Source organism: Aspergillus brasiliensis, assembly GCF_001889945.1.
Source record: "Aspergillus brasiliensis CBS 101740 unplaced genomic scaffold ASPBRscaffold_10, whole genome shotgun sequence".
Lineage (NCBI taxonomy): Eukaryota > Fungi > Ascomycota > Eurotiomycetes > Eurotiales > Aspergillaceae > Aspergillus > Aspergillus brasiliensis.
The window spans coordinates 948848-973764 of NW_027137451.1; the positions used below are offsets into that span (position 1 = coordinate 948848).

At 51.3% G+C, this 24917-nt stretch overlaps 7 protein-coding genes across 7 annotated transcripts; 4 read left to right on the forward strand and 3 right to left on the reverse strand.

Moving 5' to 3' along the window:
• Nucleotides 1-2531: 2531 nt before the first annotated feature.
• Nucleotides 2532-7136, forward strand: ASPBRDRAFT_130590 (putative ABC multidrug transporter; the record flags this gene model as incomplete). The annotated part of the gene is made up of 3 exons (XM_067618239.1): nt 2532-2726; nt 2777-5291; nt 5353-7136. The coding sequence occupies 3 exons, from the start codon at nt 2532-2534 to the stop codon at nt 7134-7136; spliced, it is 4494 nt and encodes a 1497-aa protein (XP_067476870.1).
• Nucleotides 7137-11355: 4219 nt separating this feature from the next.
• ASPBRDRAFT_45976 (uncharacterized protein) lies at nt 11356-11850 on the forward strand. The gene is made up of 2 exons (XM_067625518.1): nt 11356-11486; nt 11552-11850. Exons 1-2 carry the CDS (start codon nt 11484-11486, stop codon nt 11828-11830), a joined length of 282 nt encoding a protein of 93 aa, XP_067476871.1. The 5' UTR covers nt 11356-11483; the 3' UTR covers nt 11831-11850.
• Nucleotides 11851-11900: 50 nt separating this feature from the next.
• Nucleotides 11901-13866, reverse strand: ASPBRDRAFT_209169 (uncharacterized protein). Its single transcript, XM_067621854.1, has 7 exons — nt 13546-13866; nt 13408-13483; nt 13202-13353; nt 12797-13158; nt 12468-12743; nt 12286-12396; nt 11901-12224 (listed from the first exon to the last, which is right to left on the reverse strand). The coding sequence occupies exons 1-7, from the start codon at nt 13670-13672 to the stop codon at nt 12033-12035; spliced, it is 1296 nt and encodes a 431-aa protein (XP_067476872.1). The 5' UTR covers nt 13673-13866; the 3' UTR covers nt 11901-12032.
• A 203-nt stretch (nt 13867-14069) lies between these two features.
• On the forward strand, nt 14070-16565 carry ASPBRDRAFT_32446 (uncharacterized protein; the record flags this gene model as incomplete). The annotated part of the gene is made up of 4 exons (XM_067623017.1): nt 14070-14141; nt 14204-14251; nt 14311-14700; nt 14751-16565. 4 exons carry the CDS (start codon nt 14070-14072, stop codon nt 16563-16565), a joined length of 2325 nt encoding a protein of 774 aa, XP_067476873.1.
• Nucleotides 16566-18677: 2112 nt separating this feature from the next.
• ASPBRDRAFT_45980 (uncharacterized protein) lies at nt 18678-19207 on the reverse strand. Its single transcript, XM_067625519.1, has one exon. The coding sequence runs from the start codon at nt 19142-19144 to the stop codon at nt 18881-18883; it is 264 nt and encodes an 87-aa protein (XP_067476874.1). The 5' UTR covers nt 19145-19207; the 3' UTR covers nt 18678-18880.
• Nucleotides 19208-19496: 289 nt separating this feature from the next.
• On the reverse strand, nt 19497-21496 carry ASPBRDRAFT_283711 (iron-containing alcohol dehydrogenase). The gene is made up of 4 exons (XM_067622503.1): nt 20197-21496; nt 20091-20115; nt 20015-20022; nt 19497-19958 (listed from the first exon to the last, which is right to left on the reverse strand). Exons 1-4 carry the CDS (start codon nt 21073-21075, stop codon nt 19662-19664), a joined length of 1209 nt encoding a protein of 402 aa, XP_067476875.1. The 5' UTR covers nt 21076-21496; the 3' UTR covers nt 19497-19661.
• A 421-nt stretch (nt 21497-21917) lies between these two features.
• catA (catalase catA) lies at nt 21918-24274 on the forward strand (the record flags this gene model as incomplete). Its single annotated transcript, XM_067618244.1, has 3 exons — nt 21918-22151; nt 22211-22523; nt 22575-24274. 3 exons carry the CDS (start codon nt 21918-21920, stop codon nt 24272-24274), a joined length of 2247 nt encoding a protein of 748 aa, XP_067476876.1.
• Between the last annotated feature and the right edge of the window lie 643 nt (nt 24275-24917).

Here is a 24917-nt window from a genome sequence, read left to right on the forward strand (position 1 = left end):
ATTGGCCTCCACGTGACTGGCAGCAGGCCTCTAAACTGCACCACAAAGACGAGGGCCTAATAATTCTATTTGACCACAAGTCAACATGGACAATCATATCTCCTTAGCTCATACTTTGCGGAAATGGAAAAGAGTCGTCAGTAACAGTCTAATACGCGTTTACTCCACCTCCCTCTAATAACATAAATATGAACTTCTCGCCGGTGTGCTTTCAGTTCTTCTATCATCCCTCTGCATGCGGTTTCATTCTATTTCCACCACGCGAGAGGAGTACATGAAGGAGGATACCAAAATTAGAGTCTCACCTGGCGCCATTTCCGTGCTGATTGAACCGTCAGAATTATACCGACCAAAAAATCTAGAGATTTGCTCGTCGCCAGCGCATATTGTCATTATATAAACCTATTACGGAGCTTCAAGGACTTTTTACTCTTATATAAAGATAATCAATACCTTACTACTTCTCTTTATAACTTGTAGCTTCAGTCTTCAATATCTTCATAGGGGCGAGCCCAAGGGTGACAACTATAAAGATGGGCTTTGGAGTATACGTATACGAGTTGTAGGGGGGCTTTTAGAAACCCTTTTATATCCTAGATTCTTCCGGCAGAAACTAGAATCTTACGTCATAAATAACACCGGCAGAAAGTCACTACCATCTTACATAGATTGTGCCGGCAGAAAAACGAGCATGCGTTATAATCGATGTTCTCCCGGTACAGTAATTTACTCATCTGACGGCCTTGTTCTGCCGGACCTTTTAGACTGTACTAGTCTAGGATATCATGAGCTACTGAGGGCACAGAGAGAGTCTTAGCAATTGTTAGCCTTTTAGAGTTACCAACTGGTACCCTTGCGCTGACGCAATCACAGGAGGGCTAACCTACTTATTACAAGACCAATAGGTGGCTAAGATGTCTGTCAGAACATATAAACCTGAGCAATACCAGTAATCACTAGAGAGATTTCTCTTTTGGTCTACTTGGTAAATGTTTCAACAATGTCCCTAGAGGATAGCAAGAATTATTCCTGTCAATCAAAGTCAACGCCAAGCCCGAGCTAGGCTTTTCGGCTTCGATAGACTCTCGGAGCCCGACGGATTCTATCTTGTATCTCCTCCTTTAAAAATCGTCGCGATCAAAAGTGCTGCGGGCCGAGCCCCCTGGGCGATTTTGGCTCCTCTTTACGCTGAAATTTGACGAAGCGAAGTATCAGGCACTCCCTCCCTTTCCCCACAGGTCGCCACCCAAGCTAAAGAAGTGGATTGCAAATATCTATACACAGATCTATAAATATAGCCTGCATTATCAAAGCTGGTAGAGTAGTATATGGCATTGGAAGAGGTCTTGTCATGAGAATTCTTGTCCGTAAAGATAGGAAGACAGCAGCTTGCAAGGCAGGCCCATTCAAAATAACATATTGTGTAGAGCATTTTGTCCGGAGTGAAAGCGCTAATTAGATATGAGAGGTCATTTAAAAGCTATCAAAACCCGTGTTCTGCTATTGTTGTACAGAAGCATGGTTTCAATAAACACTTGCACATGAGCCAGCAGGTATATTCACAAGTAGACTAACCCATAACTAGGTACAGAGTAGACCAGGTCGGATAACTATTTATGTTTCTTAGGAGAAAGATGCCACCCACAACTCCATTTTATGTACAGTAACCTGTATGTACAGAAAGTGGCTTTAGCTACTTAGTGGTAGTAGATTCCACGACACGAGTGGAATCCGTTGCGGTGCTAAGTCCCGACAAGATCTGCTCGGGCAGACCAGCCACAGCCTTTACCTAGTCTAGATCCACCTTCTCCAACTACATCTCCAGCTCTGTTAACACGAACTCACCCCGTTGGGTAATATACCATGGTAGAATATAGTAATACTTCTAGCAGTCTTCGTGACTCTAATATAGTAATGGCGCTGGGACATCCAGAAGCATTGGAGTAGTGAGAATAGATATAGATTAGTATAAGGAGATGAGCTGGAAAGATTGTGTAGTATCCATATTAAACCCTTTAATAATAGGCTAAATAGCTTCACTCTTGGTATATATAGATTGTATCCACTTCTGCACCTTGGCATATCTGTTTAGGATAGGTTTAGGTGCGTTATAGTTTCACGGCTGACAGTCTGTAGCTGACATTCGATGGCTTACAGCTAAATTAGACACTGCTGACGGGCACGAATCGTATGGTATGTGCCTAGTCTAGATCTTAAGTATATGCCTGACTAGAGAGAATACTGCTACCTAGTAGACGTCTCATGATACTGCCCTGATCCCAATCTAGTGCCAGAAAAGGTCATGGCGCGTTGTTGCGTCGGCCTATAGCAAGTGCCAGATAAGGAATACCCCTGCATCAACTCCCGGCTGTTAATTGGGGATAGTTGGACAAAATGGCGTGTGCGCTAGTAGTTAGTAGCGACTGCACTTATAACGCAACTTCACCGTCAGCTTTTGAACCTCTTTCTTCCCCTGCCTTTTTTCCCTCAGAGAGTAGAGACCCGGAGGAGCGGGATCCGACGTTCTCAAAATGCCCTTCACTAATGGGGAGGGCAATATGTTCCACCTCAACCAAAAGCAATTTGACTTCAACCTTCAATTCGAGGCTCTCTTTTTCTCGATTATTCCTTCCATCTTGTTTATTCCATCATCGCTATGGCGAACTCTAGCAGGGATACGCAAGCCCGTCGTGGTGAATGCGCCCGTCTTGCAGTTCATCAAAACAGTACGTCCTCGATCACTGGGTAAAAGGGTTTCTGCCCACTGACTGCTTAGGGGACCATCGTGATCTACGCTGGCGTAGAACTTGCTCTCCTCATCCTCGCCGCGGTCGGCTCCTTTCACATTAGCCGCATGTTCATCGCTTCTTCTGTTCTCCAGCTGCTATCAGCCCTGTTCATGCTGACGGTGAGTATGGTGGACCACAGCCGCAGCCCTAGACCCTCCATGCTGCTGAACAGCTACTTGTTTCTTACCCTACTCCTGGACATTGCCCGAGCAAGAACTCTATTCCTGTCGTCGTCAGGCCACGGTTCCGATGTCACGTACAGCAATCTATTCTGTGCATCGGTCGGGCTGAAGACCGCCATCTTGGTGCTGGAGGCCTGCCAGAAGGCGAAATGGGTAGTCTGGGATGCAACGAAACACAGCCCCGAGGAGACGAGTGGAATATTCTCCCTAGGTGTTTTCTTCTGGCTGAACAAGCTCTTCTGGGCTGGGTATAGACACACCTTTACCATTGAAAGCCTCTACCCCCTTGACAGTACTTTCGACGCACAAGCCCTGCATGAGGAATTCGCGAAGAAAATGGACTATGCCAAGCTAAAGGGGGATAGATTCGGTCTTCTGAAGGTGCTAGTACGTACATTGTGGGTGCAATTACTCCTTCCTATTCCTCCGAGGGCGGCTTTGATTGCGTTCTACATCTGTCAACCTCTATTCATCGAAAGCCTCGTCACGTATTTGTCTCATCCGGAGCCCGATCCAAGGGTGGGATATGGGCTTATCGGCGCTGCCATACTCATCTATTCCGGGATTGCAATCTCGTACGGCTTATACTGGTACTGCCACCATCGACTGCGGACAATGGCCCGCTCCATCCTCGTCACTGAGACGTTTAAAGCCGCCACGAGAGCTCGGCTGGGATCCGGGGACGATAACGCTGCGCTGACACTTATGAGCACCGATATGGAACGCATCCGAATGGGGCTTCGCTTCGTGCACGAGACATGGGTGAGCTTGATTCAGGCCGGTCTCGCTGCCTGGCTGCTCTATCGGCAACTTGGGGTCGCATTCGTTGCTCCCGTAGGCGTGGTGGTAGTCTGCTTTATTGGATTAGGAATTTTGGTCAATTTCACTGGGGACTCGCAGCGGTCTTGGATGTCCGGGGTCCAGAAGCGAGTCGGGCTTACAGCCACCGTCATTGCCAGCATGAAATCGATCAAGGTATCCGGTCTTGCTGGTCCTGTGACGGAGTATGTGCAGCAGCTGCGTGTCGACGAACTCGCTGCTGGTGTTCGATACCGCAGGATCATGATCATCGCCGCCATCTTTGCATTTATACCGCAGTTGATCAGCCCTCCGTTAACCTTCGCGTTTGCCCAAAAGACGCTGAATGCCTCGACCATGTTCACCGGTCTTTCATTCCTGACTTTATTGACTCAGCCGCTGTCGCAGCTCTTCCAGTCCATCCCAGAGCTTGTTTCAGGCTTGGCCTGCTTGGGTCGGATTCAGGCATTTTTGGAGTTGGAGCCTCGTCGGGACTATCGGCAGCCCCTGGGAGAAGCCCAGAGTGGCGGCCTGGAGAAGGATTTCAATTACATCGTCATCCGAGACGCGAGCTTTGGATGGAAATCAGACAAGTTTGTCCTGAATAATATCAATACTCAAATTCCCACATCGTCCCTGACGATGGTCGTCGGTCCAGTTGGTTCAGGAAAATCCACATTCTGCAAGGCCCTTCTAGGTGAAATGCCCTTTAGCCAAGGTAGCGTCGCGATGCAAACTTCTCCACGCCACGTCGGCTTCTGCGAACAAACCGCTTTCCTGTGGAACGGTACAATCCGAGAGAATATCATTGGATTTACTCCTTTTGACCGCGAGCGGTATAACCAAGTCATTGAAGCCACTTCCCTGCGCTTCGACCTCGCCACCCTGCCCCAGGGGGACCAGACGAACATCGGGTCGGATGGTGTAGCTCTATCAGGCGGGCAGAAACAGCGTCTGTCTCTTGCGCGGGCATTATACCTACCGTCCAACCTTTTGGTCTTGGATGATGTGTTTAGCGGCCTGGATGCTGATACTGAGGAAAAAGTCTTTCAACAGGTCTTTGGATCTGACGGTCTCCTGCGACAACGGGGATCAACGGTGGTTCTGTGCACCCATAGTGTTCGGCATCTCCCAACCGCGGACTACATCATCGTCCTGGGAAACGGCAGCGTTGAAGAGCAAGGCACCTTTATCGATCTGTCCAGCCGTCCGGGTTATGTTCAGCGTTTGAAGGTGGGACTGAAGCAAGAGGGCGAGGATATCATCGCTGACGATGAGCCTGGCCCTGGTCCTTATCAGGAACATAAAGCCCCGGCGGAGGCTGACAAGAAACTCCAACATGCGATCACTGTCAACAGCACGCAATCATCCACCCCAATTGCCCCAGTTGTGGCCGCCGCGCGGCAGATAGGTGACGCCACCGTCTATAAGCTATATCTCAAAAGCATGGGATGGTTTGTGGCGGCTTGTAGTCTTTTTTTTGCGGCCCTGTGGGGTCTGTTCACCAATTATCCAACGATCTGTGCGTCTCTGCTCCCTCCATCTCCAATAAATGTCCTTAATAACTCATTGTATCAATGCAGGGCTCACTTACTGGAGTGACGCGACCGACTCCGTCCATCCTGCGCACTCCGACTCCTACTATGCGGGCATCTATGCTCTCCTGCAGATCTGCGCCATCCTCGCCCTCCTCCTCCTAGGGGTAACGCTCTTCATTGTCTCTGTCAAGAAAGCCGGCGCCAATCTCCACCAGCAAGCCTTGCGTACCCTGATGCGCGCGCCGCTCGCCTTCTTCACCAATACCGACACCGGAGTGGTCACGAATCTCTTCTCTCAGGATCTCAACCTCATCGACACGGAACTCCCCGAGGCGACCCTCAACACCCTCTTTTGCGTATTCCAGTCGATTGGCCAAGCCGCCGTGATGCTTACCTCGTCCGTCTACCTAGCCATCAGCTACCCGATCCTAGGTGCCTTGCTCTACTTCGTGCAGAAATACTATCTCCGGACGTCGCGACAGCTACGATTGCTCGACCTGGAGGCCAAGAGCCCGCTCTACACGCATTTCCTGGACACTCTCAAAGGGATTGCCACGCTGCGCGCCGTCGGATTCGTCCCGGAGGACATCCACAAGAACGCCCGTCTAGTGGACTCCAGCCAGCGCGCGGCGTATCTCCTGCTTATGATCCAGGAGTGGCTGAATCTGGTGCTTAATCTGGTTGTAATGGTCATCGCGGCAGTCCTGACCACGCTGGCCGTCCGGCTGCATTCCAACTCGGCTTTCGCCGGTGCATCCATGTACTCGCTCATGACCTTCGGCGAGAGCCTCTCCGGGATCGTGATTTTTTACACCCGACTCGAGACCTCCATCGGCGCGATCGCCAGACTGAAGACCTTCAACGAGACCGTCAAGCCTGAGGACCGTGACGGTCCCGGAGAGGAGGACATCGTCCCCGACACAAACTGGCCGGATCGCGGGCTGGTCGAGTTGCGCGGTGTATCCGCCCAGTACAAATCCAGCACCACGTCCGACTCCAACTCCATGGAATCAACTTCTGGTGCCACCACTGAACCACCAACCTTAGCCCTGAGGAACATCACTTTAACCATCTCCCCAGGGGAAAAGGTCGCCATTTGCGGCCGCACCGGCAGCGGCAAATCCAGCTTCCTCGCTCTCCTGTTGAAATTGCTCGATCCACTTCCCTCTTCTCCAATCGACCATGAGAGCAGCAGCCTCAATGATGATAACCAAGGTCATCAGAGCCCTCCGGTCTTGATCGACGAACTCCCACTGCACCGCATCCACCGCGCGACGCTCCGCCAACACCTCATCGCCGTCCCCCAGGACCCCGTTTTCCTGCCGGACGGCTCCTCCATCCAGGCGAATCTCGACCCAACCAACACTGCAACCCCAGCGGAATGTCAGCAGGTACTTGAAGCGGTCCGGCTGTGGGAATTCGTGCAAGAACGGGCAGAGGGCTTGCTAGCGCCGGTCATGGCGGGGACGTGGAGCGCTGGGCAGAAGCAGCTCTTCTCGCTGGGACGGGCAGTCCTCCGTGCTAAGATTCGCCAGCGTAATGCACAGTCTTTATCCTTCCCCGATGATGCCGGCGGGGGAATACTCCTCCTCGATGAGGTAAGCTCCAGCGTGGACCGCGAGACCGAGCGGATGATGCAGGAGATCATTCGGGCAGAGTTTCGGACGTACACCATCATCGCGGTCAGCCATCGGCTCGAGATGATCATGGACTTTGATCGGGTAGTGGTGATGGACCGCGGGGAGATAGTTGAGGTAGGGAATCCGGTAGCCCTAAAAGAGGCGTCTGGTACGAGATTCGGGGAATTGGTGGCCGCCGCTGGTGCGTAGCCAACTTTCATATCATTCTTCTTATGTTTAGTGCTAGCTTCTACCCAAACACATTGAACTTGATTTAATTTAGTGCAATCATGAGGATATGTAATTGTACCCATTGATGGTAAAATATATATCTGATACGATACTGACCAAGCACAAAGAGACACTCGCAGCGTCCAAAACTGTCCTACAAACCCCCGCAAAACGCACATACAGCCCTAGCAAAAGCCGTCGACTGACTCTCGAACGCATCGATTGTGGTTGACGGCAATATGCTGACAGAGGAGCAACAAGCGGTGGAACTGTCAGACCCAGGTGGCCACGTCTCTTAAGGTTTGTTTACCTTAGTTATCCACCTCTTGACCATCGGATCGGACCGACACCACTCACCAGACCTAATCCATAAATCGAAATTATTGGATCCCTCAAATTATGACTTGTTGTTCGCTGATGCTGTCTATCAGTAACACCTACTTCATCTGATTGGCTCGCTTATCAAGGGCCTAGGGGCGATGAAATGTCTCTTCTATTAGATAATTATTATAGTCTCTCCATCAAGATATCTCGCTTCCCACGTTATAACTAAGCCATCGAACCCGCGAGCAGGCAGTCTGACACGAATACCATGTCATGTGGTTTTGTTTATAGACGAGGCAGACAACCCCCGCCTGTTTGACTGACATCGCAGGGAAGGCTGTGACTGGCTAATTTACGAAGGGGTTATGTTTGTTACTATTCAGCTCTACCAGCTCAGCCACTAGTTTGGCGCGAGTATTGACCGACAAGGATGAGCAGGAGCTCATCACACGCTAATGCTGTATGTAAACTTTTAGTTACTCCTAATACACCAATCGAACATATGCTTCTACAAGTGCACTGCGCCATATTCACCGATCAAGAACCCCACACTCCTCATCATTTGGATTAGGAAATACCAGGTCGCGAAATTATATACTTATAGAGGTATCTACCCAAGTCTAATAAATCTTACTCATTTCTGCGTATAACTCGGTAGTTATATACTGGAAAAGAAATGAGTTATGATTATGGTAAACAGAATACAGAAACAAGGACAGATACTGTAGCATCTGGCAAGACTCGGCCTGTAGGATTGAGGGACTTGAAGCTCTCGTACGGACGCGTCAGCAATATAGACTGGAATGGCGGGGTACTGGGTGAGGGTTATTTGGCTTCTGACAGATTTTGTCAAAATATACGACATAGGGAGGAAAGATGTATTCGATCTGTCTAGATCTCAAGAGGATGCTTAGTTGGTTGGTTGGAAGAGGTGGTGGTGGTCAGAGACCACGCAGAAAGAAAAGAAGAGGAGGCAAAGGCTTAGCTGACCCTGGCTGGAGTGAGTGTCTCAACAGATTTCAGGGTGCAGGAGGGAAGACAAAGCAACGAGGGCACTAACCCAACGAATCATAAAGAAAGCGGGTGAGCACGGACATACCACAGGATGGATTTACTCGTGGTCAGCCACTCATTCACTAACAGACTAACTAACTAAGGTATGTTTCTCTCAATAGGTCATGGAGGGGCGAGCGCAAGGCTTGAGCCTCGGTGTGATTGAGGAGACCCAGAGCCTTACCTGCATACGGCCAAGATGGAACCGTAGAAGCTACCCAATGACAACTGCCGAGATAAAAAGCAAACACGGGGATAAGTGCAATGATTCATAGTGTCTTGCGAATCAGAACACCGCCAATGTGCACCAAATCCCGCGTGCAGGTGTGCCTGACGTGTAAAAAGTGAACAGCACGGCGTCGCTGTCAAATCAGTCTGGAGTTTGGCCCACCTCCGGAGCAAACCTACAGCCTCGCCTGCAAAAAAAAAAGCAAGGTCTCCGGCTTTATTCGGATCCATTGCAGTATAGCTGCATCAAAAAAAGTTCTACGCTACAAGAATTGGTGCTTACGCTTGCAGATCTTCATTTCTCTGGTATTAGACTGAGCTAACTCCCTGAATGTCCCGGTTCGTTACTCCTCAGCTGTATTATCGCGTGTAGATACAGAATGTATTAAGCAAAGTTGCCGAAAGGATGCCGCGTTTGGGTGTCCCAAATGAAACGAGTATACATCTACGACTCCGAGTCGTCAGAACCTTATCCGGCTCCATGTGAGGCCCAACGCGCTTAAGTTGCCAGCCGAAAGGGGAAAACTGGGAATCTCACCATGAACCCGAGTCGGGGCAGCCTCAGGGTAGGAACCATTAAACTCAAACCTGAGGTTAAGCTAGGCTAGAGGTCCAAACACAGGAATTCGGATTAGGGAACCTACGGGCTAGATTTAAGTGAAATGCATTAAGGAGGGCGGGCGACGAATTGAATCACCCTGCATTGCCCGAGGCTGAATGAGTTCGCCTGACATCCCATGGTAATCGCAAAGCCTTGCTCAGAATGCAAGTAGTGGGACGGTATTATAACAGGGCGGTATGTGCTCTCTTACCCTGTGAATAGAGACGTATATTGAGGAAAGTGAGATGTTCTGCAGCTCTGTGCTTGGGATCATGGGGCTTGATTGGGATAGGCCCAAGGGACAGTGTCTGATAGCCGACTTACTAAATCTTCTTGGCAACATAACATTCCTCCGTCATAGCCTGTCTGGCTCTCGCAGCATCTCTCTGCATGCCGGTTACCGGATTAGCGCAAATCCAAGCCGCCCAAGCCTAATGAAGAGTCTGGCATCCCCGTAGCTGCACTTCATCACCCTTGCATGGTATCTACAGAAGCATATTGAGGGACTGGCTTATAATTCGTGTCAAGTAGGATGCCTGGGTGTGTGATAGGTGGTTTAAACTAGATAAGGTAATTAAATCAAGATAGATTGGTCCCATGATATCAGGGTAATATGAAGATGGGGTTGTATTCAAAATAAGCAATTCAAATCCTGTTTGGAATCTATCCCATCTGAACCACGTTCCTTTGTATTTCAGGGTAATCTCGCAGAGCTAACGACACTTGACTTGTGTTTTGCCCCGCGATAGTCCCGTAGCTCGATGACCTAGTTCATTCACGGGGTCACTTTACCCTTCCCAGGAATATAGCTTCCTCCATGACTACCACGCTGGATGGGAAAGGTCCTAGGTCGTTCAGAAACGGCGGAATGCTGAGACGATTCATTCGAATTGCTGGTGTCTTCACCGGTACGGGACTGATATCGAGGCTGATATTTGGCGCCCGAGGGGACGTATGCCCCTCCGTGTCGCTTAGGCTGAGGGTCCTTCATGAATCCTTTTAGATAGGTTGTGTGTACTTAGGCGGAAGACGGGCTTACCTGGTGTGGAGCCATGATAGTTAACCAGATGGGTTGTTGTGATCGGTGGTGATTAACCACGAACTGAGGGAGCAGGACGTAACTGGAAATAGGCAGAGAAAGAAAAGGGGCAGAAAAGCAAGAACTTAAGGCATCAGGAGGCAAGCCTTGTTGAAAGGGACAATCTTGGTCAGGTCAGCCTCACGCTAACGCCGAGCCAGCCATTCATGATGCATGCAGCAATGCCAGCCTTGCGTCTTTCTTCCCCGAGACAAGACAAATAGAATATATCTAGTCGATCCCCGCTTTCCTTTAACATCATTTCAATAGTTAGCGAAACCGGTTTGCTTCTCCATTAAGCTCCATCACACAGCGTGCACTTCTTCGTCCCTTCAGCCTTTTATACAGTATGGACGCGCCAAGCTATAAACCGCGAAAGATTGCCTCTTTGGTTTTTTCTATAATAGCTGGAATTATTTCTCTGGGGTCTGTCTTTGGTTCATGTCTGATGAGACGGCCGAGGCATGATCCCACAGCAATACCGTTCAAATCGCTCTTCATCTTCCTTCTAAGTCAATCAATGTATCCGACCTAAACGTGGTGAATTTTCGTATACCGGTCAGGAATGTCCGTGGCTGACAATCCAATCCATTCTAGACATATAGCATTTACTGTTTATTGGCGATTCAGCCATTTGGGACCCGTACCACGAGAATACGAAGACTACGAGGGATACTACAAAGAAACACACAATAAAGCCATGTTAATCGTCGCTCAGATCTGCCAATATCTGCAGAGTATCCTGATTCTGAACGTCTTATACCGGCTGGTATATGCCCACAAGGCGCAGAATCGTAACGAGACGACCAAGACGATTCTTCCGTCCAAGGTGCACGGCAGTACCTTGGTGAGCCTGATGATTCTTTCTCTCACGCATTTTATTACCTGGGAAATGTCAGATCTTGGATCCGACGGAGACTATGGACGTTCGACGTACGGGCTCCAACTGGCGTGCGACAGTCTCGTTTTGATCGCCGCCCTCGATATTATGTTCCAGATCTTCACCATGATTCGGAACCTGAACCACGCCAACCGTTCTTCGATGGTGCGCGCTGCTCCCCATGGCTTGCTACTAGTTGCATCGTTGAGGAGGTGCTGACGGACAAATAGATTGGCGCTCCCTCTCTCGTGGTTGGGGGGTTCTTCTTTTTCACCCTCAGTCTATCTCTTCTCGTGAGTGACAGCATGAGACAGGAAACAATCTTGCCGGAAAAGGCCGAAATAGATCAAGAAATAGTGACGGCCATCTGCATCACGGGGCAATGCATCGGCATTGTCCATTATTGCATGCAGCAGCATAAATTAGGAATCTATGGCCGACGCAGCCCATCCTCTGCGGACGATGAGCGGGCGCACATGCTTCCGGTCTCCAATGAGGAAATGCTCTAGGCAGAATTGTCTCGTTGCTCTGGTCTGTTTCCGTTGGGATGTCGTGTAGCAATACTGTGAAGGTGTGGCAGTTGGGTTTATATAAAATTGCAGTAATTGAAGAAGAGAATGATATCATGGGCTTGATGTTCTAATCCAGGAATTTACTGCGTTCCTATACATTGATAGTCCAATTAAGAGAGCTTGAGCTCAACTATGGCTATTACCAACTCCACCTCCCCTTTTTCATAGTAAATGCATCGTACCATCCAGGCGGCCAGCCCTTGGTGAAAACCCGCCAGACGAGAAGAACCAGGAGGGTCAGCAGAATAGACACTACCCAGAAGATCCAGAAGCTTTGTGAGATACGGATCGTCACCGGGTCGAAATTGAAGAATTGATTTCCAAATATAGTCTAGAAGCGGTTAGCAATCCGTTTTCCATCGCCACCAAAGGGATAGATAGATAGAGCTCACGGAGACTGTCGACACGGGCAGAAAGACAAGGGTGACGAGCGCAATGGTGGCCATGGAACTGCTATCGGCTTGCATAATGCGATTGCCGTCTTGCGTGACAAGGTGGAAGGACTAACGTACGTAGTAGACGTGTTAGTGTCTCCCTTCGTCTTGTTCATATTTATGGAAGAGGATGAGCGTACTAAGGCAATGATATTGTCCATCCGTTTTTCAAGACCCTTCAGACGCAGACTAATGGACTGGAACTGCGTCTCCACGTGCGTCAGCATTCCCTGGGCCAGTTCCGTGGCATGGCGGTCCCCGTCAGGGACGTCCGCCAGGAGTTGTTGATGGTGCCCGGACAAGGTTTTCAAAGTGAGCATGGTCGCTTCGGCGCTCTCCTGGAGAAACAGGATATGCTTGGAAACATTATGGAGCCCCGTGAAGGACTCCCGATTCTCCATCGTGGTCAAGGTGTTCTGGGATGGTCAGCAATGACCCAGGTACACGTGGCTAGAAGGCACGGGATTACCAGTTCGATCTGGCGAAAGACATCCATCACATCCCACACCGTATTGTCCATTTGCAACGACAGCTCCTCTAAGATGATCGCAAAGAGACTGTACGGGTCACGGACGACGTTGGTGGGGATGGACGATGGAGAAAGATCTGTGAGACGTTGTTGGAGAAATTTCGACGCTTCGAAACAGAGCAGCGTCACTTCTGGACCACGATTCGAACTCACGGCCCATCGCAAGAAATACCCGGACCGGATCCACGTCGAGTCGCCGTGCTGCATCTGTGGTGCTCCCGGTCTGGGATCGGAGATGCGCGCGTTGCCATCCGCATCATGCGTCACCGTGATGTTCTTGCACAAATAGTGGAACCAGGCGCCTGATTGATCAGTATCACCATCGAACGATAGGAGTGTACATACAATTATAGCCATTGATGGAGTTCAACGCCCCAAACGAGTGCGTGACCGACCGCACTCTGCCCGCAAGGAATGCCGACGGCGTAGCATAGTGATCAAAGAGCCAGAGAAGTCCTTTAGCAGTGGCACTGCTTGGCACGTCCAGGGGCGAGAAGCTTCATAGCATATTAGTTGAGTCGCAAGCGATCGCACTTAGGGGATGAACCAACATGATTCGCAGGACAGGTACAGGCAACTGCCCGAGTTCAGGCACGGTGACCTTTCGCGGAATTAATTGGTAACCCCCTGAGCGTCCTGTTAGCTACAAACAGTATGCAGAATGCCAATCTGGGGACGATCTCTGTTACCATCCGGCGCCTGGACCGAATCCAGTACGTCCAGTGTGAACGGGTGGGGGTCCAAAAGCGTGGGTTCGCCGACAGCTTCGCGCTTGAAAGGATCCAAAAGCGACCGATCTTGAAAAATAGAGGACATATTGACTGCTTGAGGTTGAATCCTCCCGCGGTCTAGAGACGGTAACGAGGGGGCACCCACGCGGCGACGGGGTCAGAAAATAGTAGAATGGGGTGTCAGACCCGACCAGGGCTGAAAAAAGAGTTCAGCCAGAGTCAGAGAGATCAGGCTGACACTGAATATTATTACACATGATGAAGATCATTCAGTGTGAGCGTGATTGCTCTGGTTCCAACGCACTAATTTCTGGGGTTGTCACGAGGTGATTCTCAGCCTTGCATCTTGGCTGACTAGACCGCCTCCATGGGCTTACGGCTGTCAAATATAACCCCCTCTCTCTCTCAAGCTTTGTTAAGCACTTTTTGAAAGGCTCCTCTCGCATGTCCTCTCATCGTGATCAATAATTCATTCGAGAGAAATGCCGGCGGATCTTGAACTCGGGCAGATCCAAAACCACGGCGCAGGTGGAAGCAGCACAGTCTCCTTGGTAGTAAGGTTCACTTCGGACATTCTAATGAATACATAGGAGGGAACTAACTATCCAACATGTAGAGCGGAAGCATTGCTACCGATTTGGAAAAGCCGGACTGGTTCGCAAAGGTCAGTTTACTCGCTGCCTATTGTGGGTATTATACTGATCTTGATATAAAAAAAAAAAGAGTCCTAGGTACTATGAGATCTACCTGAAGCCCAGCTCTTATTCGGAGACAGACTATGCGACCTATCTGCCCGGCAGAAAATACAAATCCATCAAGAAATACCGTCACAAAGACAGCTTAGGACGCGTGTGGATCGGCCGTGAAAAGGACCAATACTTGAGTGCGACGGATGGGCGACTGGTCGAACTGGTGGTTCAAGCGTCCGAGGAGATATGCCATGGCCCCGCCAACTCAACCTGGGCTCGGAGGAAACTTGAGGAGTCGACCCCGATGATACTGCGAGTGGTATACTCGCTTATGGAACGACAGCTTCAGAATAACCAGGACGCGTGGTCAAGGGTCATCATGTGCTTGGAGTGGCTTCCGTCCTGTGTGACCATCGCTGGTCTGGTAAGACGGCTCTTAGCTCCATGTGCATGGCATGGCTGACATCATTGTAGTTATTTTTACCAACAGATCTTGGTGGAGAGTTGAGAAACAATGGTCATTACGAACAGTTCAAGTATCACTACTGGGGCTATTCGACGACCCCGGCCAATCTTCACGAGGTCGAACCATCGAGCACGAACCCTCGGCCGGGCCCTCGTCAACTTGCAAACGGGGTATCCAAGCGGCCTCTACGTCCGAGGCAGCTGTGCTTGCTTCAAGACGACGGGGGTATTGCCACCGTCAACGTCGAAGAATGGGAGGCAGTGTATGGCAGCCTCGAGTATCTGTTCATATGCTATACCGCTGAGCAGTACAGTCATGAGTCGACCGAAGACATGGATGAACTTCATCGCATTGCTGGAGCTGCGGCCCGGACGGCAGGGGTCGCGGCTTACTGGATCGCGTGCGGCTGTATGCCTGAGGATGACGACCAATGGGAAGACATCTACCGGATCAGCGACGTCGTCCGGGGTGCCCAAGCCTTGGTGGTGATTATTGGCCCCTCTCCCGGTCTCAGCCGAGACGAAGGTGAAATGCTTCGTCATTTGGGAAGTCGACTGTGGACCTTCCCTGAGGTCCTCCTGAGCCCATCGGGCCAACCGATCTCCATCTACAAGCGTGATTGTCCCCCCGATTCCTTCCGGGTTCTGTCGAAGCGAAACTTCGCCATTGAAGCCTGGGGCGACGCCACTGTCTCGAGAGAACTGATTGATCATTATGAAGGTTCGATTATACTCAGTCCTCTCGAGCTGGTCTCCATCGCCTTGCAATGCTTTCCGAATCGTGAAACCACGACGTACTATGACGGAGACCTTTCGTACGCCCTGATGGGCTTGTTACGACGTCGGCCACGTGTGAACCCGAATGACTCGGCCTTTGAAGCCTTTTGTCGCTTGTCTTGGGCCAACGACAGCGATCGGCTGCTCGAGAGGCTGGTATGCATGCTGCCCCGCAACCTCGACCAGCCGTGGTATGAGATCAACGACTTCTGGGACAGTCATCTGTGGGACATTGAACCCCTGTGCCAAGTGGTCGGCTTCGGTGGCAACGACACTGTGATTATGAGTGGTGCTTTTGGTGCTCCGATTCGTTGGGCATCCTTTGAGCCGGTCAACATGTTGATGCGTGAGACGGTAAAACGTTTGGTAGCTAGAGTCCTTCTCCGCAGCACTCCTCTTTGGATCGTTACAGGCGTGATATCGCTAGCGATCAGCCAGTCCAGAAAGGGGGGCTACCTTGTACCCACGGTGATCGGGTGGGTATTCACCGGCCTGTACATTTTGGTCACCTTGGCGTCTCCGTACCTCATCTCCATTCTGTATGTGGGGAAGACATGGGCGTCCCAGGCATGGCTGTTCGGATTTGAGGGCTACATGGCGATTGGGGAGATCGAGAAGCTGGTCTTTGGTATTAATCTGGGCCGTCTGAAGTGGAGTCCCTATTCCAGCGATCTCTCGCTGCATGTCTCCCAGAACGGGGAGTGCGTGGGGAAAGATCCCACTTGCAGAGAATCCACCGCACAGTTTGTGTCCGCGGCCCAAAATTCGCGGTATGGAGAGCTCAAGATCTTTACCTTGGTTGACACCAATACCTTGACCGTCACCTTATTCCGGGCGCGCCGCCCGCCGGTAGCAATGCTACTGTGCGGCAGCGAGGGTGGTATGCAGCGAGCGCTGCTGTGTTCTTACGATTGGAAATCCCAGACCCTCTATCGCGAGAGTGTCCTGCGGGTGGACACGCTCGTCTTGGACAAGATGTCACGGATCGATAGATTCCGGCTGGGTCTGAACAGGCCGATGGCGGAGACGGTCAGGGTCGCTTGCTGAGCGTGAAGTCATGTTACCTGCGCGAGTCACGAGTAATATACATGGTCGAAATGAAGCAATGTTCGGTCGTAAAAAAGGTGCATCAAGATATTCAATGTGATTCCGTAGTCCAGTTAACAAACACTCTATGGCGGTCTTGCAGCAATTCATCAAGAAGCTCATCGATCACTATTCCCGCTACTCCATGGCCTATCACACATTTCAAGATGGGCCGCGCGATTGTATGGGCCGCTCGACCGTGGTTTACGTTATCGCCTTGAGGAGAAGTCATCCCATCCATCAGGCGGTGGATTATACAGGCGTTGTCCAGGCTCGTGCGGTGAGGTAAATTTCAGGCGGTATTTAACCTCGAGCGGTTGGATTGGTCAACCCAGTCTTAGGCGGTAGAGCAGTTCGAGGCGGTGAAGCGGTCTGAGGCGGTGAACCAGTCTGAGGCGGAGGCGGAGACCAGTTTCAGGCGGTGGATCTAGTCCGAACATAAACTGTTGAGACACATACATTTTACCAAGTAGACCAAAATAAGAAGTCTCTCTTATGGCTAGTGGTATTACTCAGGTTTTTGTTCCAACATGACCTCCAGTAGCAAGCAGTAAGTAAACTCACCTCACCGTCAGATGGTGTTCTAATCGATGGATTGATGTTCGCATCTTCATGCACGTATACATGATTTTAAGTTGTGCACAGTTTAAATGGGTCACATGATCAGCACTAGTAAGCTCAAACAAGCTTCCAGGGTGAGTCACTTTCTCGAGTGTTTACTCCTGGGGTTAATCCAGGATCATAAAAAATCGCTCAAGACACGCACTTCTGTGCTTCCCCCCACGCTCCGGGCCGCTCAGTGAGCAAAAAGCGGCTCCAAGTTGGACCTAAAGCGGAAAGGGAACGTCGCTGGATTACTGCAGAAATCCCGTTCATTAGTAAAGTAAGTGAGGACTAGACTAACCACTAGTGGCAACTCAGTCGTGAGGAGGCGAGCTCAATTCAAGCCTGAGCCGGGACTGGCCGGCGACGGACCCCCAATTTCATGGATGCCGCGCTGAGGCAACCCCGTCCGCTAATCCCCATTGAGCCACTCACAGGCCTCCATCTGGTTAGTACGAGGCTGACTCAGCCCGTCCCCCCGGTAAGCTTAGTTAAGCGGATGGGCTTCTTCGGGTTTTCTGTGGCCTTCTTTTGGGTAATCACTTTGGTTCGGACTCGGACTTTAAGGTTTTCCTCCCATCTTCCGCTATCCGTTCTGTTCTCGGAGTCGGGGTGCCGGAGTCAGCAGGTAAAAAAAAAGGATACAAGGTTGGCTCCAGTGGCGGGTTCCCTTGAACCCGTGGATCCGCAAGGCTGGGTCGAGGTCGATTTTGCTGCTGACGGCGTGCTTAGTAGTAGTAGTAGTAGTAGTAATAACCCAACGAACACGAGGTAACGATCGAGGTCTCCTACAGAGTGTTACTGTGCATTGCCCCTCTCGACGACGGGGCAGTGTGCCGCTTATCCATCCGGGACGGGCCATTTTGCTCCTTTTAGTGTTAGCACCTAGTACTACTCCGTACGGAGTACAGAATAGCCGTCATAATAATAATGCATTTTATCCGGTCTTCCCCTCCTGCTTTAGCCAGCTCGGATCCGAACCATCACCTTTTCATGCAATGGGTCATTACTGCCATCGGAGAAATGACTGGGTGTAGGTGATCATCGGAGTACTACTAAGCATGCTACTGCAATGTATCTTTATGTTGGGGCTGTGCCTTGCGCCCGGGGCAGCATGTTGATGTCGTAATCCGTAGTTGCATTTGAAGACGACTACTAAATTTATACTCCAGAGTGTCACTCCCGGATAAGGACAAAGTGAGGATGATACTATTATTACTATTAGAGCTCACAGTACTACTAGTAAGCTGACAAGCACTAGTAAGCTTGATCTGTGGACTGTGGACAGGATGTGCCCCTTAGAAAAAGCAACTAAAGATATAAATTATCAGCCAACATTCCTGGTAATTCTACTGACACTACCGACCGCTTCCCTTATAGGATGTTCTGCCGCGAATATATACAAGCACAACAGACAGTCGAAGAAGTGATGCTGGAAGATTACGTCCGTGCGCTGTTCCTGCAAATGTAGATATTTATCAAGCAAGTAATTAAAGATAGTATTATCAATGAGTGCCCCTGGATCCCTTCTTGGCTAATTGTTCACCAATTGAGAGCAATAGTAAAAGTCATGAAACTTCCAATCAAAAAGACCATCACGTCGTGACACACCGCCTACCGACCGACATCATCATTGTTTACTCTTCTACTCATCCCATCCCCTCGCTCCTTCTTCACTTCCACTGACCAGCATCTTCAATTCCCTTGGCGACCTTCCGGGCTCCATCTTCCACGCCGCTGCCCACGCTCCCCAATGCATCACCAACAGGCTTTCCTGCGCTCCCCGTGGCGCCGGTGATGGTATCGCCGAGACCTCGCCCCGCGGCGCCTGTCACCCCGCCAACGGTGCGAGAGACGCCTCCGACCGCATTGCCGAGCGTCGAGGTGACGAATTTGGCGGCGCCCGTCGCTCCGGAATCTTGAGAACTCAAAGGCATGTTCACTGAGGTGCTGTCTGGTATCTTCCAAATGGAAATAGGTCGCTGGTCGCAGTACGAAGTGCACAGGATCTGACAACTTGTGGAGTAGTCTTATGGCTCAGTATCAATCTCTACGCGAGTGGGTCTAGCTACATACCTGAGAAGCTGTCACGCTTGAATGTGCAGCAGCTCGTAGTTATGTGCATCTATGTACAGATATGACAGATGGTGTCTCGAAGATATACTCTCTAACTCGTCTGACTGCGAAGGTGTAGTGACCTATGACGTCAGTGGGGTCTCGCATACACTCCGTCTTCCTTCCCGCGCGCTTTTTGGACGCGCGTCCACTGACCCATCCCACAGCTGTTAAACCTTTATATACAAGACATTCTAAACAGACAGAAGCACCAAGGGAATATAAGAGCGGCTTGGAATTCGAGGGCAGTCTTCCACTACATGGCAAAACATACTACTAAATAGATAATAGGACGAAGCGGGTATAAGACGCCTCATCGACCCGCCGCACAATATTTGCTTACCGAGCCATTTCGAGGATCTGCAGCACACCAGCTCTGTCGGGCAGGTTCGCTCGCTTCGCCAAGGCGTCGGTCAGAGTCATGTCGGCAATCTTGTGCAACTGCTCGTCACTGGTCACGTTGACCTCGGACAGCCGGGACGGCATCCCCAGGAGTCGCACGAATCGTAACATGGCGTCAGCGGCTTCAGTCTCCTGGAATCCCAACACCGAGTTGAAGATGTCGAGGATGACCTCCTGGGCAGCCGCAGTTTGAGATTTGGTGTATCGCAAAGTCGCGGGTAAGATGATGCAACTCTACACATGAAAGTTAGTCGCTGTCCACAATTGGTGGCTGTTACGGATTAAGTTACCGTTACTCCTGTGTATATGTAGAGCGGTTAGTGGGTTTCTACTTCTGCAGCTTCAAGTGGTTGCTGGATCACTTACCATGCTGCACGCCAGCGACACTCCCCTGTCGTGCAAAATTCGGTGGTTAGTAGGCTCTTCATTGCAGTACAGTCGACGTAGATGCGACATTAGAGAGCGGACTCACGAGTTGATGGCCGATCGTATGGCTCGGTCCCATGGGAATCTTCCATTGGATGAAGGGCAAGAGAGCGTCCCGTGAGCCGCGCTGACACTCTGAGATGCCTTTGAGCAATTCCTCCTCATTATGCTCTTCCTGACCGGCGTGATAGTCTTTCAGACCCCGGATGAGAATTGGCAAGCCCTTCTTGATGTGCGCCGTGGCTTCCTCGTGGCACTCAGGATGGCACAGCGTCTCCACGAAATGATCCACGGCCCGCACGCCCGATGCCAGCCACAGGCGGGAAGGCATGGTCCTCGCGATGCGCGGGTCCATCAGGATCAAGGTCGGGGATCCCTCGGGGTGCACAAAGTGCTGTTTCTTGCCCTGAGCATTGGTGCCGCTGGCATAGTGGTTCCACTCTCCGGCGCTGAGGCTAGTCGGCACGCAGATGAGCTTGGTGGTAGGTGCTTTGATCCCGTCGGGGCCAGCCAGTCCGTGAACCTGATCGACCAGGGCTTCCATATCGTCCATGCTGAAGTCGACGGGGAGAGTCGCACTGAGCATGACGGCGATCTTGCATGCATCGGAGTAGGAACCAGACCCGATGGAGATGACGGTCTGGATGTTTTGGGTCTGAATGGTATGGGCAATGTCCATAATGTCTTGGTAGGGGGAGTGACTTCCCACTCCCGTTTTCTTTTGTAGCACACAGTGGGATAGACGGGCCTCCAAGTCTTTGATCAGGGATGTTTTGGTGTCGAGGGTCGTGCTCACGACCAGAAGGATGCTAGACGCTCCCCATTCTTGCAGAGCGACCGGGATATCCTCCAGGTAGGAGGCGTCGAAGATGGCATCATGGCCCTCGCGACCGTCTAGGTCGAGTTGCTGGATCTTCTGCCGCATTATCCTTCACGGCTTGATAGGAGATGTGCCTAGCAGATTGATTCGTCGAACGAGCACCACGCCAAAGCTTGGATAGATACCACTCCGGAGTAAGTGTGGCACAATTGTATGGACATAAGCAAGATGCTAGGCGGGGTGCACAGTAATCGGCATTCCCAGCCTTCAGCCGCTAGTCTAGCAGACAGTCAGACTGCTGGACTAATCCATAAAAGGCACTAACGATGGAAGCTCCGGAGGCCAAGTTGTCAATTGAACGTACTGTTACCATGCATGGCTGTAGTGGATGGATGCATCTTAAAAGGTGCTCCACTGTCAAGTTTCAAGCTTTAGGGTTCAGCAATCCTGGAATTTGCAGGATGATGCGGTGGATGATGAATGGCGAATGCCTCACAATCCTTATCGCTTATCGGACCGCCTGTGCCGATGAGGACCGAGTTGGATAACATCATAACATCACCTCCACCACCGCCAGTGAACACTCCAATGAGCGCCCTTGAGTACCACAGCCTGCTTTTGAGTCCATGTCTAGACTCTGAATCCGGTGGATGACAAGCCTGCCCATTTCTAAGCATTCTAAGCACCGGATGGATCTGGGGAAAAAGTGGTCACCGTGACGTCTCGGTCGCAACGTCATGGTTACGTGCCAGACAGCCAATCCGACAACCCTCATTACAGAAGATGTTTAACTGGCTCGCAGAACTGGGCAGGGCTTTAACGATCCTCTATCGTTATACATAATCTAAGCTCGACCCCGGTCGCTGAAATTGTTCTGTTGCCATCCACAAGCTCCATTGAGTTCTCTTTACCACTGCTTATTCCCCAGCAATCCCACCAATTTCACCATGGCCACGGTCATTGCCGAAGGGCTCGAAAAGGCTCACGAAGCCGTTAAGACGGCATCTTCCAAGAACAAGAAGACGGTCGATTTGGAGCGCGACATGGTCGATGTCACCAACAACCAGCGTCAGACCACCGACCATGGTGTGCTCATTAGCAATACCGACAACTGGCTGCGGTCAGTCGACGACCGTCGCACAGGTCCGTCGCTGCTGGAGGATCAGGTTGCGCGCGAGAAGGTATTTTCAACATGTCTGCGCTGATTTTATGGAGAGATATTCAGTGGCTGATCGTCTAGATTCACCGATTTGACCACGAGCGGATTCCCGAACGTGTCGTTCACGCCCGTGGAACCGGCGCTTTTGGAAACTTCAAGCTGCTCGAGAGCTGCGAGGACGTCACATATGCCAAGGTTCTAACCGACACATCGCGGAATACACCAGTCTTTGTCCGCTTTTCCACCGTGCAGGGCAGCAAGGGAAGCGCCGACACGGTGCGTGATGTTCGTGGGTTCGCAACCAAGTTCTACACCGACGAGGGTAACTGGGACCTGGTTGGAAACAACATCCCGGTTTTCTTCATCCAAGATGCCATCAAGTTCACTGATTTCGGTATGGCTTCCCCATCCATTTCCTGCTCTTGTCCTGGCTAATTCGGCGCAGTCCACGCTGTGAAGCCCGAACCCCATAATGAGGTTCCTCAAGCGCAAACCGCGCATAACAACTTCTGGGACTTTTGCTACCTGCACCCGGAAGCCACTCACATGTTCATGTGGGCCATGTCGGATCGCGCCATTCCCCGGTCTTATCGGATGATGCAAGGATTTGGTGTCAACACCTACTCGCTCATCAACAAGGAGGGCAAGCGCCACTTTGTCAAGTTTATCTGGACTCCCCATCTGGGAGTGCACTCGTTCGTCTGGGATGAAGCCTTGAAGCTGGCGGGTCAGGACCCGGACTTTCACCGTAAGGATCTGATGGAAGCCATTGACAACGGCGCCTATCCGAAATGGGATCTGTCCATCCAGACCATCCCCGAGGAGAAACAAGATGACTTTGAATTCGACATTCTTGACGCGACCAAGATCTGGCCAGAAGATCTGGTTCCGCCCCGCACCATTGGTGTGCTGGAGCTCAACCGCAACGTGGATGAGTTCTTCCCCCAGACGGAGCAGGTCGCATTCTGTACCTCGCACATCGTTCCCGGTATCGACTTCTCCGATGACCCTCTTCTCCAGGGCCGCAACTTCTCCTACTTCGACACCCAGATTAGTCGGCTCGGAGTCAATTGGGAGGAGCTGCCTATCAACCGCCCTGTCTGCCCCGTGCTGAACCACAACCGCGATGGTGCCATGAAGCACCGCATCACCAAGGGTACTGTCAACTACTGGCCCAACCGCTTCGAGGCTGCGAAGCCCGACGATCCCGCTCCCCAGGGGGGTGGCTTCGAGTCCTACCCCGAGCCGGTCCAGGGCCGCAAGAGGCGCGCTTTGGGCCCCAAGTTCCGCGAACACCATTCCCAGGCCCAACTCTTCTACAACTCCATGTCGGAGCATGAGAAGCTGCACATTGTCAAAGCTTTCGGTTTTGAGCTGGACCACTGCGACGACCCCATCGTGTACGAGCGCTTGGCGGGCAAGCGTCTGGCGGAGATCGACTTGACCCTGGCACAGCAGGTGGCGGAAGTCGTGGGCGCCCCGATTCCCCAGAAGGCCCTCATGGCCAACCACGGCCGGAAGACGATCCATGTTTCGCAGACCGAATTCCCTCCCAAGTCTCCGACCATCGCCAGTCGGCGCATTGCCATCATCATTGGCGACGGATACGACCCGGTGGCCTTCAAGGGCATCCAGACCGCGGTGAAGGTCGCGGGTGCTCTGCCTTTCGTCATCGGCACCAAGCGGTCGCCCATCTATGCCGACGGCGAATCGAAGGAGACCTCGCAGGGCATCATCGCCGACCACCAGTACGATGGGCAGCGATCGACCATGTTTGATGCGACGTTCATCCCCGGTGGACCGCACGTGGAGACGCTGCGGAAGAACGGGCAGATGCGGTACTGGATCGCGGAGACGTTTGGCCACCTGAAGCCACTGGCTGGTACGGGTGAAGCGGCGGAGCTGATCAAGGAGGCGCTGGGTAGCGTGCTGGACGTGCAGGTGGCCACCAGCTCCGCGCCACAGCCGGTGGAATGGTATGGGGTGGTCACGGCCGGTGGCGTGCAGAAGCCGGAGAGCTTCAAGGAGAGCGTGCAGATCGCAAAGGGGGCCAAGGACTTTGTGGGGATGTTCTTCTACCAGATCGCGCAGCACCGAAACTACCAGCGCGAGTTGGACGGGCTGAGCTCGACGGTCGCGTGGTAGGTCGGATGTAAGAATGGGTGTAAATTGTAATGATGGTTATCTGTGTTTATGAGAAATGAGTAATAATCTATTGAATGTATGCTAGGGTAACTACGGAGTACTTAATGCACATCATAAGAACTGGAAGCACGCCATACGATACCAGTAACAACTGCCACCTCGAACATCCTCGCGATGTGTCAAATTAGTACATTGCAAGTGAATGAAAGGTAGCACGTCAGCGCCCCTGCCTGCTAACTAACTAATAAGCACTTACCTAGCTAACACTTACACAACAGGTATGTACAGAGTAGCAACCCTGCAAGAGGGGCCGGGATAAAGGACCAGGATGTGAATATATACGTTGTACAATGTTTATCAACATATGATATAACGTGTTGAATATATTAATCTGGTCCAGATTCGATAATATCGACAAGTTCAACCATCCACCGACAAAATCAAGGCATGCTTAAACCGTCACAGATAAATGAAATGTGATGATAACCTAGTAGTACTCTGTAAGTGCTATAGTTAGATTATATATCTACCGGCCCATGGTCCACAATCCACCACAACCAGGATTCAAGCAACCATCAGTCGATATATAGCTATACCCCGCTCTTAACTCTATATTTCGAATCAGACGGCAGTAATGGATCGA

Excerpts from the sequence above, each read along its gene's own strand:
- ASPBRDRAFT_209169 (XM_067621854.1), bottom strand. The coding sequence starts at position 13,672 with ATGTCCTCTATTTTTCAAGATCGGTCGCTTTTGGATCCTTTCAAGCGC. Across the intron at positions 13,484-13,545 it reads TTCGGTCCAGGCGCCGGATG|GGGGTTACCAATTAATTCCG; the intron begins GTAACAGAGATC and ends CAGGACGCTCAG. Across the intron at positions 12,744-12,796 it reads TCTTTCGCCAGATCGAACTG|AACACCTTGACCACGATGGA; the intron begins GTAATCCCGTGC and ends TGACCATCCCAG.
- ASPBRDRAFT_45980 (XM_067625519.1), bottom strand. The coding sequence starts at position 19,144 with ATGCCTTTGAGTTCTCAAGATTCCGGAGCGACGGGCGCCGCCAAATTC.
- ASPBRDRAFT_283711 (XM_067622503.1), bottom strand. The coding sequence starts at position 21,075 with ATGCGGCAGAAGATCCAGCAACTCGACCTAGACGGTCGCGAGGGCCAT. Across the intron at positions 20,116-20,196 it reads ATACGATCGGCCATCAACTC|GGGAGTGTCGCTGGCGTGCA; the intron begins GTGAGTCCGCTC and ends TTTGCACGACAG.